A 14,712-nucleotide genomic window follows, 5' to 3' on the forward strand; every position below is an offset into this window, starting at 1 on the left:
GTTCACGACTTGAAACAGCTTAGTAGCTGTGATTGTTATTTTCTTCACTGCTGGACAGCTTATTGCCTCATCTAGATCTTGGGAAAATGCTAAATAAACCAGCAACTATATCAAGTTAAGTAATTTCACAGTAGATTCATCTTCCTAGAAGGATGTATTAATGTTTACATACCATTTCCAGCCACCCTTCCTTTCTAGTCCTCCTTGAAGCTTTTGTTTCCAAACCATCTGAAGTTTATTTCTGAAAGTAAGAGTTCGTGCAATATGCTCTCAAAAGATTTACATATAATTCATTTCCTTAAATTGAGTTGTCTAGCAAGATTGTTCTCCTTTTTAGTGGACCAATGCTCTTAGAATTTGTAATCTAAGCCTTTTTAATTAGAGTGCCAGAATAATTTTCATATCTTTCAAAAAAAAAAAGGGGGGTGGCAGTGGCAAAAAAAGCCCGTTTTGTGTCTTCTGGTGCTGCTTCAAGATCTGGGTTTGTTTATTTTGTTTGCTTTTGTTTTTTTGAGTAAAACATAACTGCACAGATAAATCACTAGCTAATTCACAGACGTTCTAAAAAGGGTGCAGATTGGAAAAGGCATATTTGGTGTAGTAAGTTGGTTTTTTTTTGTGCTCATGCATGCTCCTCCAGAGTTGTTTCTTACACAGGGTTTTCTTCTTCTTGAACCTTTTCTTGTGGAATACAGCCTTCATAAAACTTAAGTGTGTAATTAAATTAGTTAATCCTTTTGTGGCTTATCAAAGATTTATCTTTCTCATGTAAAAACAAACAAACAAATCACCCACCACCCATCCCAAAACGCCACCCCCTCTTTTTTTATCATGGTGCTTAAACAACCATTCATGTAAATTTTTGGTTTACACACAAAATATTCACTGAGCAATAAGGTATTTTGATATAAAAATGATACCCTGGTTTAAAGAAACACACAACTTAATGGTAGTCCAGAGTATACGTTGCAGCCAGAGATAATAAAATGTATAGATATTGCTTAGCAATTACCTAGGTATCTAAACATTACCTAGTCTGCAGGTGTGTCTGTTAGGGTGCAGGCAGATTGTATGTGTAGCTGAAGACAAGAAACCCAAAACAACGTTCAGGTACCTGTTTCTGAATTTGCCCTTCTGAATCAGTCTTGCAGTCACTTGTATTAGTACAATCGGAAAGATCGCTCTGCCTTTAAATGCGCAGGGATGGCAAATAATGTCTAAAGGAGTGAAACCGAGAGCGGACGAATGCTGTTGAAAGCATAGTAAAAATTGCACGTGTGGGTTTTTTCCTTTTAATTAGAGAAGTTTAGTAATGATTCTAAAATAAAATCCGTGTGTGGAGGTCTAGCCAGTGGACTGTGTTTGCAGTATCACCACCAGGTTGCTCAGACCTTGGAGCAGATGACATCTCTCTGTGGTAACCTTTCTTTGAACGCGTGTGAAGACATCCTCGTTTTTGGGGTGTGTGTGTGTGACACCTACGAAATATTCCCGAAAGCCTTTCAGCTAACCTATATCCATAATGTGTGATGTATCTGTGTGCGAGTGTGTGCTTTGAGTTGCTGCGTTGTTTCTGTTGGACGCACATGTGTCAGGAGGGCCGATGTCCCCAGGCAGGGCTGGTAGAGCTCGATGATGCAAGTGCCGTTGATTTTTTTTTCCCCCAAAAGAGAAAGAAAATATCTTTCTGCTGGTTTAAAGCTTCAGCGGGCGGTGCGAGTCCTCCGTCTTCCCACAGCGGCTGGCACCTCTCCGGCAGGAGCGCGGTGAGCTGCCGCTCTCTGCCTCCACGTCTTCTGGCAGGGACGCGAAGGCAGATTCTTTTTGTGGCTTGATTTTTTTCCTTTTCTTTCCCGTTCCCTGTGGTTGGCTTTGTCAGTGCGGTCCCGGTGTGGCGGGGGGGAGACGCTCCCACCCGTGTGGGCTCAGCGTCTCCCCCGCCCGCGGTTCGCGGCGAGGGGTGCATCCTGCGCTACGTCCTCCTGCGCGCCGGGGGGCGCCGCGGCGCGGACGACGCCTTCCCGCAGGAGCGCCCGGCCGCGCCCTGCCTGAAGCCGGCGCCGGGCAACCTCAAGATGGCGGCGCTGGGGCTGCTGCTGCAGGCGGCGGCTGCCTGCGGCTCGGCCGGGCCGCTGCGCCTTTGCCGCTGTTACCGGGCGCCGCCGGGGACGCGCGGGCTCTGCACCCGGCTGCCGGCGCCCCAGAGCGCCGGCGAGGCGAGGCAGGAGGAGGAGCCGGGCGCTGAGGAGGAGGACGCCGCCGCCATGGTGAAGGGTGAGCCGGGGGCGAGGCGGGGCGGGGGGAGGAACCGGCGGCGCCCCCGGTGTGCGCGGCTCGGCGGCCGGGGAAGCTGCGCCGCGCCGGCCCGCACGCAGCGGAAGGGAGGAGCGAGCCCCGCTGCCCGGTGCTGGGAGGAGGGAGCGTGAGCGCGCCGCACGTCCCTCCCCCCGCCTGCAGCCGGGCCGCGCCGCCCGCCGGCCTCCTCTCGCTGCGGGCGGCCGGGCTAGGCCGCGTCGGGCCCCGCCGGTGGGAGGGGTGGACGGGCCGCATCGCGGGGAGCGGCGCGGCCTTGAGCCCCGGCCCTGGGGACGGGGCGCCCCGCCGGGATGCGCGGCAAGGGAGAGGAGCCGGCCAGCTGCGGCGGTGTGTGCACGCACGGCTGCGCCGCCGCCGCAGGTAACGGGCCGGCGCCGGGAGGTGTGGCGGGGGCGGCCGGGCCGGGCGGGCAGTGCCGGTGGCCGCCGGCGGGCAGCGAGGGCCGGGGCCTTTGTAGCAGCCCCCGCCGCGCTGCGCGGGTGCGCGGCGCTCTTTGTTGGCGGGCGAGCGGGGATTCCCCGGCGAGCGGCAGCGGCGTGCGGGGCCCTTCGGCTCAAGGTCGCCCGCCGGCAGCCGGGCCGGCCGGGAGTCCTCGCCGCTTCGACGCGCCCGCCGCGGCCTGACGCGAGAGGAGTCGTAAGTGGGTCTTTCGCTAGAAATCCTGGTGGATCGTGCACGCCCATCCAGCATCGCCAGGAAAACCGCTCTGTCCTCGGCGTGCAGCAAGTCGCGTTAGTCAGGGCGGGAGCGGGCTGCGGGAGCGGGGAGCATCGCCCTCTCTGCCTCCCAGCCGGGTCCCGGTGCCGGGGCTGCGGGCGGCGCTGAACGCGGTGCGAGCAGCTCTTGTCAGCAAAAGTCCTGATGCTCGCAGCGCTCGTGAATCTGGCCGGGGCTGATGTCTCTGCTGAAGCCTGGAAGGTTTCTCTTGCTGCCGTCGGTCCTGCAGCCTACAGCAGAGCTGTGTGCGGGAGGGCACGGGGCTCAGGCGTCTGAAGGGTAAATGCTTTCCTCCTGTTCAGAAGGAATCGTGGCTTTTTCAAAAGAGTATTTGAAAGTGTGTTTTGATGTCGTGTTTTGACAGTTGCTTTTTGTTAGATTATGAAGAGTGAAGAACGCTTCTAGTTCAGCAAGATAGGAGTAATTTTGTGCCGGAGGTTACTACTTCCAGGCTGTGACCTGAACTGCTGCATTTTCCCTTTTAAAATCACTGGTTTGTTTGCAGTTTTATTTGTTAGGCTGTAATCTTCCACTTTGGAAATTCAGTTTATTACATTAAAAATTCTACTCTTTTTTTTTTTTTTTTCATTTTTCCCCCTGCTCATCCTTCTGTGTTCTGTGCTTCCTTCCTACTCTCTAGCACTTCTTTTTTTATTATTATTGTTATTATTGTTTTCTTTTTGTCGATCCTGAATTCTTTGGGTCTTGGTTCCATTTTCCTTTCAGAAGCTCTGCTGAGCTTTATCTTGTAGCTCAGAGTCGGTCTTTAATGGTTGTGTTCAAGCTGTTCAACAGAGCAAATTATCTGACTTTGAAAGTAAATGCTAAACCGCCCCAAATTATTGTTTAATGAGCTGGTTCAGGTGTTGCCTGAGAAGTAGTAGACTTTTTTTTTTTTTTCTTCCCCCTTTTGTACTTCATTCCTCACCATTCCTCTTTCTAAGGTGTGTTTTCAGAGAGTACTTGAGTGCTTTTATCTCTGGGTTTCTGTTCACACATCCTTCCAGTGTATGTGGTGGATTGACTGTGGAAGGCTCTTCTGGTGACAATTTGGCAGTGCTAGAAGATTAGTTTCAGATGAGCAAATAAAAAGTTTTCAGGGTCTTTTTGTAAGTCTGTCCTGCCTGTACAGCGGCTGCTTGATCACACAGAGATCATAAAAGTTCTTTTAAGAAAACTATAAGGGCAAGTTCTAAGCCTTCAACTTCTCAGTTGATGGCTTGTTAGCTATCCTCATTTGACTGCTTTTGTTATTAGCCTTGGATACAAATATGGAAAAATCGACTCTCAGCTGAGGCCAGCTTAAAAATGTATTGGCATTAATATTTAAGGCTTGGTTTTGTTGGCCTAGGTGGTGGGATTTTGGAGCAGACTCTATGATGCAGAGCTGCTTTGCCTGCTCAGTCAGGTCTGTGGCACTTTTCGCTTGTTGCTGAGACTTACGTGATCTTGACCTGTGTTTTGCTCCAAGAAAGAATCTTTCTCTAATTAATTTTTAAAAATGAAAAGAATTAACTTTGCCATCTCATAGTATCACAGAAAAATTTAGGTTGCACTGAAGCTCTGGGTGCTGTGTGGTCTGATCCCTTTCTCAGGGCAGGCCCAGCTGGAGGGGGGTGATCAGGGCTGTATCCAGCCGAGTTCTGAGTGTTCCAGGGATGGAGGCTGGCCATCAGTCACTTTCATTCTCTGATGATCTGACTTGCTTTTGAAGAAGCCCTGTCAGTTTTACCAATTTTTAAGTTTGTTCTTGTTTAGGCAAGAACTGCATGTGTTTTTTATTACTGTATATGGTTGAAAGGAGTCTTGGTGAGGATTGGTAGATGATGGTTTAAAAAAAAAAAACCCAGCAAAAAAACCCCAAATCCCCCAAAAGTAATAATATTTTGGTGTACTCCAAACTAAACTGCCAGGTGGAACCTCTCTCTCCCTCCACCTCTCCCTAGTAAAACATGTCTAGGCTAATTCCTTATGAAATGGATATTATGGAGCCACAGGGCTTTCTTCCCTGTGAATTTTTGATGTGTTTGGAGCATTCTTCACTGACTTGAATTTATTACTGCGGGGGCTCATATCTTGATGAATGTTGTATTTAATAGTTTGTCCTTGCTGCTCATTTGTTGCTTCTCCAGGGATAGCTTGTTTGTTGCTTCTCCAGGGAAGAGAATTTGAGGGAAGATAGAAACTGTCAAAATGAATGTAATGCTCCTCTGTCTTCTGTGAACAAGACTATGGGCATTTGTTGTCGTCTTGTACCTGACAGTGTCTTTGCTTGTCAGGTTTGTTGCCTTTGGCCACTACAGCTGGGAGTTGTTTGTTTTTTCTTTCTATTTTTTTTTCTTTCAGTGTTGCCTGAAATTATGGTGGACTTTCACAATCAAATTAAGCTAAAGCACTCGCTGGCTTTGTGGAACTTAAAATAGTTAATTGGCTTCTTTGATAACCCCACCCTCAGTTGTCTGCTATCCAAGACAGGCTTTTAATGTTTGTTTGTGATCTCAGAGCCATGGTTTGAACATCATATGTAGTTCTGGCTTGATAGGAATTGAGTATAAAAATCAACTCTGTTTTGGGAGTATTAGGTTATACTCCTTGCTTCTGCAGGGCTGTGACTACCGCTAATATGATTTCTACCCAAATATCCATTCTCAGCAGTGAGAGAGCTAAGTGTTTGGAGGAAGATGCCAAGAAATCCAATCTGGCAGGGAAGGAAACATTCTGCAAATCCAGTTCTGCAATTTTGGATTGTTTCTTTAAAAACTATGGGTGAGGCATGGCTTCATGCAAGATAAGAACCTTCCAGTTCTCAAACTCGGGATAAGAATGGGCTGAGGGTAATCCATGAAGCCTTAGAGTCGCTGTTGATACGTCAGATGGTGCTGCTGAATATGGCATTGTCAGCTGTGAAGAATACATTGTGTCTTGGTTGGTAATTCAGAGTCTGATCTGCAAGCCAGAACTAGGCTTTGTTATTTAGAGATCCTATTCTTTGCTCTAGAATGGGTTAAGTATTTAGTCTTCACTGGGGACTCACCTCAGAATGTGAGAAATTGGCTCTGTCATGAGGTGACTGCATTGGGGGGGCGGGAGGGGAGGATAGAGCAGAGCATTTAAAAAGAATGTGCTTCTTGCTTCTGCCTGTTACTTATCACAAAATTTCTCAGGTTATTGTTTTTGAATGAGGAAGCAACTAGAGGCCTAATAATACAGGCTGGTGCTAGAGGTTGTTTCATTTAGTGGTTTGTGGTTTTTTTTTAAATTTCTCATTTATTAAGTGAATTTAATAGTGCATTTGGGAACTGTGTTACTACTCCTCCCTCCATGTGTCCCAGCAACATAGCATGGAATAGAACTGCAGAATGCCAAAATCTTAGTCACTTTTCCACTTTTCTTGAGCAGGTCGAAGTCTGAATATAGTGGTGCTTGCTGTATGAGTAGGTAGAAGTGTCACCGATTTGCTGTATAATTACAGAAAATTGACTTGTAGGTCTTTGTTAGGCTGAGACTCTTTTCCTGCTATCCATAGAAGGTAAATCACAGACAAGTAGTGTTCATAAACCACAGTAATTCCTGCGTATCCCCCTGTAATTGTCCAAGAGTTTTGCCCAAGTAAGTGTAAGCAGCCTGTGGGCTTTTTTTTATTATAACAGAAGATGCCGCAGCTGACTGTCATGCACAGGAGAGTGGCAGGAAGCCCATTGTGTGGGGCTTGGTCTTTTCAACATCAGTACAGTTGAAGGAGATTGAGCAGGCAGCAGTTTTAATCTGTTCATTTTGACGCTGCCCTCTAAATACCAGCTTGTCCTCTACATACCAGGTTGAGAAGCAATGCCAACCTGAGCCAGCTCCAGCTGCAAGTCGGAATTAAACAACTGTCGAATTACAATGCGGCCTGTCTTCAAATGATATCCAGTTCTTCACATCTTTATCGCAGGTTACAGAGGTTGTATTTCAGTATCTCTCTGTAGATGTTAAGGATGGTATCTGGTCCATTTGGCTTCTGAAAGTGGATTCTCTGAGGTTCAGGTGGTTCTTCTGTGGTTTGGAGGAAGAAGTTTCAAAACTGAGTGTCACCAGTAATTTTTTTTTTTTTTTTCTGAACTCTGGATCAGTGTGCTGGTGTTTTCTTTCTTTTTTTTTTTTTTTCTCTGAAGAGGGTGATACGATCAGCAGCATGGGCTTTTGCTCTCCCTCACCTAAGTATGCACAGTCTGACAAGTGCTGGTCTGCAGTGGTGCAACATAACTCTTTTGCCTTCTCTAAAACTCCTGCAATTTCCCTGGTGGTCAGCTTTCAGGTGAGCCCTCACGATACATCCTTGTAACTTCGATTTTCCCTAGCTGTGCAGCTTCTTGGAGAATGTCTCTTGCGTGTGCCTGTATTACAGACCCTTTTTCTTCAATGCTTGCTAGCTTCTTTGAAGCTTGTTACTGTGTATCTTCATTATAATGACTCTGCAATTGGGAGTTTTCGGCAAAACATGGTGGCAGATCTTGGTGATGCTCTAATGAGTGTGGCTATCGGGCCATTTCTACTTGGATTTGGTAGCTCAATCCAAAAGTCCAGATTCTGGCAGTACCAGATCTTGTGTTGCTGACTTCTGATTCATTGCTGAAACTTCCCCTAAATAGCTGTAGAGAATTTAGAACCCTTCTAAAAAGTAGTGCTCAAACCGGTTGGTGGTCTGCAAGAAGATCAATGACGTTCCGACTGCCTGGGGAGCGTACGTTTGTGATGTTGGCTGAACTTAGGATCAGAGTGCCTTAGCTGTGCTTGCTGCTGCCGGAATGGGAGATCCTATTCCTCTCCCCTATTCCTTTGCACTGTTTTTGGGTACCTGCAGGACTGTGCAGTTGGCTGACTTAGGAGCCCTGCAAAACCCAGTGTACTTCTTTTTCTGATTTAGCTTTCTGTTGGGTTAGAGCTGCAAATCATCTCTGTGCATTTGGGTTTGTGCCAGAGCTGGAGCAGTGGTAGCATTAGAGCCTGGGAGAAGCAGCACCTACCTCTCGCCACAACAGTGAGCTGTTGGTTCCACCCCTTTGTGTAGTGTAACTACCTCTGGAATTGTTACCGTGTTAAATTTAATCTGATCTTGTCTGGGCTGCTGCTCAAAATAAAGGCTCTCCCCTACAGTGTGGCAGTGATGCATGTGAGAGGGGAGTTAGAGCAGCATCCTTGCTGGTGTTGGCACCAGGGAGGAGGCTGGGACATGAGGTGAGCGTGACATTGCTCTGTCTGGGGGCAGTGTGATTTGTATTATTGTTATTTTTTTTAAATGAGTGATGTGAAGTGATCATTAATATCCCCTTCCTGCAAGCGCTGTAGCCTGAGCAGTATTTCTCACCTGCTGGGGCAGGGGACCTGTGCTCAACTAGCCAGTCCTACCAGCCCGCAACGCCTGCTGCCTCTGGCGCTGCTTCTTAGCTTCCTGCTTAGGCTGGTTGATCTCCAAATACTGTGTTGGCAAACTTCTTTCCAGGGGGTTCTCTGAGCAATTTAGTACAAACCCATATTCCCAGCCTCTAACCCAGCCATCTCAATAAATTCAGGGAGAAGTCCCCAGGGTTTTTTCACATTACTGCCAATGGCTGCATCTCATGTGTAGCTTGTGTGTCATTGAGGCCCTTGATTTAACCCTGAGGTGACCTGCATGGTTCAGGAGGGGGATACAAATACCAAAGTCTGTTCAAAATAGTTTTTGCTCAGTTTGTTTTCAGCATTGAAGAATGACAAACAGAGCTGCTTTTGCCTCCATAGTGAGGAAACTACCAACTCCATGGGTTAATCTGGGCTTTGTATTCTGGGCTATGATATTTGTATTCAGGTTCAACAGGTATATGTAGTATGTAATTTTTTCTGTTGACACTGTGTCCTTTTGGGGCGAAAAAAAAGTCCTTCCAAACTGTTAGGTGACTGTTGGCATCACTGGATCATGGAGTTGGACTGTCAGTGCTGCAGTTTTAACTAGAGGATATTCATGCTTTTGAAAGAGGGGGAAACAAGCTGTGTGTTTCAGAAGCCTGGGACAAACAGTATGGTTGTCCATTTTGGATTTGCAGTGTCATCTTACATGTGGAGCTCGGGAGACTGCACTCCTGTGTACCATTTTGCTGATGCCTGGAGACATTGTAGGTGAACCACTTAATACCTCTGCTTACTTTTCTCACTGTAACCTTAGAGATATTAATGCTCACAGAGCTGCAGTGAAGCAGGTGTTACAACATGTCTTTGAACAGGACTGCACAAGAACTATAAGATATTTAGTTCCTCTTTTTTGTTTGTTTTTTTTTTTGTTGTTTTTTTTTTTCCCTCCAGATTCCAGAGACCTATTAAAGGAATTTCCACAGCCTAAAAACTTGCTCAACAGTGTGATTGGACGAGCCCTGGGCATTTCTCATGCAAGGGACAAGCTGGTGTACATCCATACTAATGGGCCAAGAAAAAAGGTAATCCTGTTGTGAGGGGATGGGCGGCGGGTAGGTATGTTGCACATAAAGAGTGGGAAGTGAGCCAGGAATACTGCTAATCCTGGAAATAACTCTTTAATAGAGAGAATTATAGAAGCCTTTTAATTCAATGTCAGTGTTCTGTGATCATCTCTCAAACACGAAATAGTCTCACTTCTTCCAGTTTCTCTTTATTTTCACATACTTTAATAGGTATATAAATGTAGGTCCTGTCCCTCTCCTTTTGTGTGTGGAAGGATGGATTTTTTTCTTCTAAGTAGCTCACTGTAACTGGCTTTTTTTCAGGAGAAAGACACATAGTCTGTACTCAAATGTGTTGGGCAATGTACATCACTACCTCAGAAAATTGAAGTTTAAATGCTGTATTTTATATCTTAGTAGGCCTAGATTTTAGTGTAGATTCTAATAGAACAAATGCCAAAGCCTAAAATGTTCAATTGCAGCCAAGAAAGAAGAATTTGTTTGCGATGGCGGGAGGCTTGTAATACTACTTAAGGGCAAAATGAAATACAGACTCTGTTGTTGTTGTTGTTAAATAAAATGGAGGAATTCCAGGCAAACAGTTTGCCAAATAGATTGAGCTCTTGGTGGGATGTGAGAGGCCTAGATCCAAATCTGTGCTATAAACTGAGCAGAAGTTCTTAACTGATGGGTGCTCTGTGTTCGGGGGTTTGCCTCCTTTTATCGTCTAGCTCTCATTCTAGAGCTGAAAGCAATTTCCAGCTGAAGTTTGACTGTAATGTATGTTCCAGGAGAAGCTTCAGTTCTGATGGATTAACATTTTCCAACAAATTTCTGTCTAAAATTCCCCAGAGTTTTTATTACCATGCCCCTTTTAAAGTGTCCCTGCATTCTAGGCAACACGTTAGTAAATGGTTACTTTAGAGTTTCTTTATTGTTTTATTGTTTTTCTTGCTTTTCCTTGATGAGCTGTAGTACAGTTTCCTAACGTGAATTTCTGAATACCATAACGAATGCCTTATCATTTTAGTTTGCAGAATCAGTTCATGTTTTTGCTAGCACTTAAATAGAGTTAATGTTGAGGATAACTTTAGATTAAAACAAAACAAAATAATAAACAAAAACCCCAAAGGAGCTCTTGGAGAAAACAAGGCTTGGATCTCAACCTCCTCCTTCCCTTACCTTCGCCCCTGCCCGCACAAAACCAACCACCCAGAGAAGTGTGTGGGGATGGAAGGACAGGTGAGACAACCTGGATAAGTCTGGGTTGGAAGTGAGCAAGGTTTTTTTCATGAGCACCCAGTAACTTGGCCTTCATGAGACACCTTTTTTCTCAGCAGGTCTGTGCCTTTTCATGCAGAGCCCCCAGGCAAAATGCGTAGCAATTTCCTACGGTAAGATGAGATTCAGGTGGCAGGCAGCCAGCCAGATGTAGACTGCTGAAGTCGGGAGCCTTTTCTCTAGCCTTATAGGTGGGGTTTTCCCAGCAGACCTAAACGCCACCTTTCATCTTTGCTGCAGAAACAGGAGAGAATTCCTTAGGCGTTTCCCTCCTTTGAGCCTTGCAGAAACTCAGCTACAGCATCTGCACGGCCAGGAGTAGAGCGAGTTCTTGGTTTGGAGTGATTTTTTTTTTTAAGAAAGGGCAGGGTTCAGCTTTCAGCATTCTTTGCCTCTGCAAGTTTTGCAGCTGCTCTCATCCAACTGTACTGGTATAAGAGGAGCTCTGGCGGTGCTGTTAGTTCTTGTAATAGCTTGTGTTGGGCAGCATATGCAGAAGGCTGGATTCTCATGTGCCCAATGAGTATGGTCGCTCCCTGTGTAACTGTGATGCAGTATGCTGCTACTGAAAATTACAGTGAGGAAGCAGTTAGGAAGAATTGCTTGCCATTGCAACTGGACATGTGTTGGAAATCGCATGTTGGTTCTCAGGCATGGTCTGGTGTGCTGCAGTGTACGTAGGAGCAGTTACTCTGAAACTGAATTGTTCTTGTAATGAGCTCTTGGCATTTGATTCCTCTGAGATGACACACTGCAGCCTGTGAAGCCCAGAGTATGTGGCACTGTGCTGGAAGTCAGCCTGGCTTTTGGGCCTGGCTCAGCCATGCAGCTTCTATGTGACTGTGGGCACCTTGTATCCCTTTTCCAGGCTTTTCTTTCTATGTTACTGGAATGGAGCTTCCCATAAAGGGACCAAACAAGCAGTTTGTTTGGGATTTTTCATTTGTAGTTCTCTTTGCCTGGAGTTCAGAGACATTTGAAGTAGATATGCTCCTGATGGAGGAGAGAGTTTGTTCTGTACTGTCTCACTTAACTGGTTATCTTTGCTTTTCAGAAAGTCACTCTGCACATAAAATGGCCTAAGAATGTGGAAGTGGAAGGCTATGGGACCAAGAAGATTGATGCTGAGAGGCAGGCAGCAGCTGCAGCATGTCAGCTTTTCAAGGTGAGCTTATGCTGCTCCTTAGCTTGAAGAAACAAGCCTTTGAGTGTGCCAGCCTTGTCTGTTTTGGTGGTGTGATTTCTGACTTTTATCTCTCTCTTTGCCTGCTCACTTTCTTAGTTGGCCTGTCTGTTAATCAAGAGTAGAGGGCGAAGCCTTGAGCTGTCTGAATCCATCTGAACATAAAAGTCCACTTGCTTCAGCCAGGCAGGAGCTCACTACATTCTTTGAGTTCTGGTCTTTGTGCTTTATGTCCTAGACCTTAATCAGCTTCTATCTTAGTCTCGGTGTCTGTGGCAAGTCGAGCTTCCCTCAGGTGTATTTGCTGCCACAGTTCACTAACTCGCGCTTCTGTCAGTCTACCTGTGTGTATTTTGTAAGTGCAGATCCTTCAGGGGCTTTTCTTTCCTCTTCCTGTAAGCCATAATGTGGCAATTACGTGTTCTGTTTACAGACTATGTTCTGTCTTACGAGCCACTTACTTACGGCTGGACATGGTTGCTATCTGTGCACAGCCAGTGTCAGACAAGTACAGTACGGTTACAAAGGTCACTCTTTAAGGTAACGGTGTTCCATAGCTGCTATCTGAGGATGAGATGCAGTTTTGTCTTCAGCTCTGCCACTGACTGTTGTCTGCAACCTTGAGCAAGTGAGTTTGCTCTTTGCTTTTGGAGCTTCCCTTTCATCTGTGGAGTAGGAACAATGATATCTTCCTGCTAAGGAAAAAGATGCTGTGGATGGTCTAACAAGAAGAGAGCTTCTTGATTTGGTTGTAGACAGAGAAAGCTACATTAAGAAGTGACTAGCCTTCAGAAGTTAAGAATTGCAGCATGAAAACTGGCAGTTTCTTCAGCTGCCCCCTGTGCTTAGGCTAGCTTTTTTAATCCTGTGATTAGCAAGACTGGTTTCACTGACTGATTTCGTTCCACGCGAAACATGGTTAGTGCTCATTCAGGTAACATCCACTGGAAATATGTGCTTATTTTATCCTCGCTAGTCAGTGTGCAATGAAAGCATTGTTTCTTGCTTCCTTTGAGAGCCTGGAAATTTTCAAAGGAAAAAAATTCCTATCTATGCTTATGATATATTTTTCCCCAGATTTTGGAAATGACTAAACTGTACTTTAGAACTTAAAAAAAACCCAAATCTGAAACCACAGATTCAGCATACAAAGCGTTAACGCTGGTGCTTTTCCAGTTAAACCTATAACCTAATGGAAGGCCCTCATGATGAGAAGCCTTGTGCAGTCGTAGCTATAGAAATAGCTACTGATACTGCTTTAAATAAACAGTCATCACTTCAAGAAAAGTAGTAGTATCTAATTGATGTAGAGAGTGTGAATGTAGTGACTTTGAGTACAATAGCTAGCAAAGTGAACTCTTGCTGTCTTAGGTGCTCCTCAGCACAATATAATACAGCCTTGTCTAATATGGGGCCATTGGGAGGCCTAGAGATGTAACTTCTAACTTATTGCAGCGGTCTGGTAAGATGTAGCATGTGTTGCACTGTAGATATGTCTGGAGATTCATGTGAGGTGAGGTTCTAAATGTAGGTGGTAGGCCAGCAGTAATTAGGAACTCTTCTGTTGCAAAAAATGCTGGGTTAGGGAGGTCTTGGTACTGCTTATGCGAATAACTGTTCTTGTGAAATGAAAGGAAGGAGATGAATCATTCCCTGAATTCTCATCTTGTGTTATCCCAGATTATAATTGTTTAGACTAGCCTTTCTAAAAAGATAAATTTCATGCTCTGAGGTGGGTTTCAAAACTTCAGATGCTAAATATAGTTAGTAGTTTGTAAAATACCAATAAATCTTGACGCACCCTTTCTAACAAGCTATGTGATGCTAAGCAGTTGTGCTTTGGGAAGTATGTTTAGTGAACAGATTCCCTTTCTTAAGAAAAACGGCAGAAGGAAAGCTTTAAGTTTCTGAAAGTTCTTTTTCTTTCTGTCTTGTTTTGTGGGATACGAAGAAATTGCTCCTGTATGTGTCTCCTTTGCCAGATGTATTTTGGTTTTCTGCAGTAACCCAGATCTGCCTCTTTACTGCAGCTAACAAGGGGTTTTTCTCTTGTAGGGCTGGGGTTTGCTGGGGCCGAGAAATGAGCTCTTTGATGCTGCAAAGTACCGGCTTCTTGCTGACCAGCTTGGCTGTCCTGACGAGAGGTGGTGCTCAGAGGGCAAGTGGCGCTCCAAGTCCGGACCTTCTCTCGCTGACTTGTCAACCTGCTGGCGACGGATGGAGCCAGATGATTCCATCCAGCCCATGGAACAGGGCAGGATGCCTAAAGCAATGAGGAGAGAAGAGCTGGAGGAAGGGGAGCTAGAGGAAGGGGAACTGGAGGAAGGAGAGCTGGAAGAAGAAGCAATCGATGTTTCTGATTATCTACCTATGGCACATCAGGATGCTCGAACCCCAGGCAGAGATGCCAGGTACGTCTGCCCTGATAGCTGCTAATCCAGGGCAGTAACGGAGAGACTTTTCTTTGTAGCTGATCACAGAATCCTAGAATGGTTTGGGTTGGAAGGGCCCTTAAAGACCCCCCAGTCCCACCCCTGCCACGCGCAGGGCCCCCTTCCCCCAGCCCCGGTGGCTCCCAGCCCCGTCCAGCCTGGCCTTGGGCACTGCCAGGGCTGGGGCACCCACAGCTGCTCGGGCAGCCCGTGCCGGCGCCTCGCCGCCCTCACAGGGAAGGATTTCTCCCTCAGCTCTGATCTCCATCTGCCCTCTCTCAGCGCAAAGCCGTTCCCCCTTGTCCTGGCGCTGCAGGCCCTTGGGAAAAGCCCCTCCCCAGCTTCCTCGCCG

At 46.3% G+C, this 14,712-nt stretch overlaps 1 protein-coding gene across 6 annotated transcripts in view; it reads left to right on the forward strand.

The window, feature by feature from the left end:
* DHX30 (DExH-box helicase 30) overlaps window positions 1-14,712 on the forward strand; it is a 34,169-nt gene that overhangs the window by 5,606 nt on the left and 13,851 nt on the right. For 3 of the 6 annotated variants that reach the window (XM_055803679.1, XM_055803678.1, XM_013299778.3), the window contains exons 3-5: window positions 9,352-9,482; window positions 11,800-11,910; window positions 13,984-14,339. In XM_055803679.1, the coding sequence (XP_055659654.1) occupies window positions 9,352-9,482; window positions 11,800-11,910; window positions 13,984-14,339 (598 nt within the window). Of the gene's footprint in view, window positions 1-1,041; window positions 2,275-2,373; window positions 2,677-8,913; window positions 9,165-9,351; window positions 9,483-11,799; window positions 11,911-13,983; window positions 14,340-14,712 lie in introns of those variants that run through there. The other 3 variants (XM_055803675.1, XM_055803677.1, XM_013299789.3) reach the window with 3 other exon arrangements.

This window comes from Falco peregrinus, chromosome 5, assembly GCF_023634155.1.
Source record: "Falco peregrinus isolate bFalPer1 chromosome 5, bFalPer1.pri, whole genome shotgun sequence".
Lineage (NCBI taxonomy): Eukaryota > Metazoa > Chordata > Aves > Falconiformes > Falconidae > Falco > Falco peregrinus.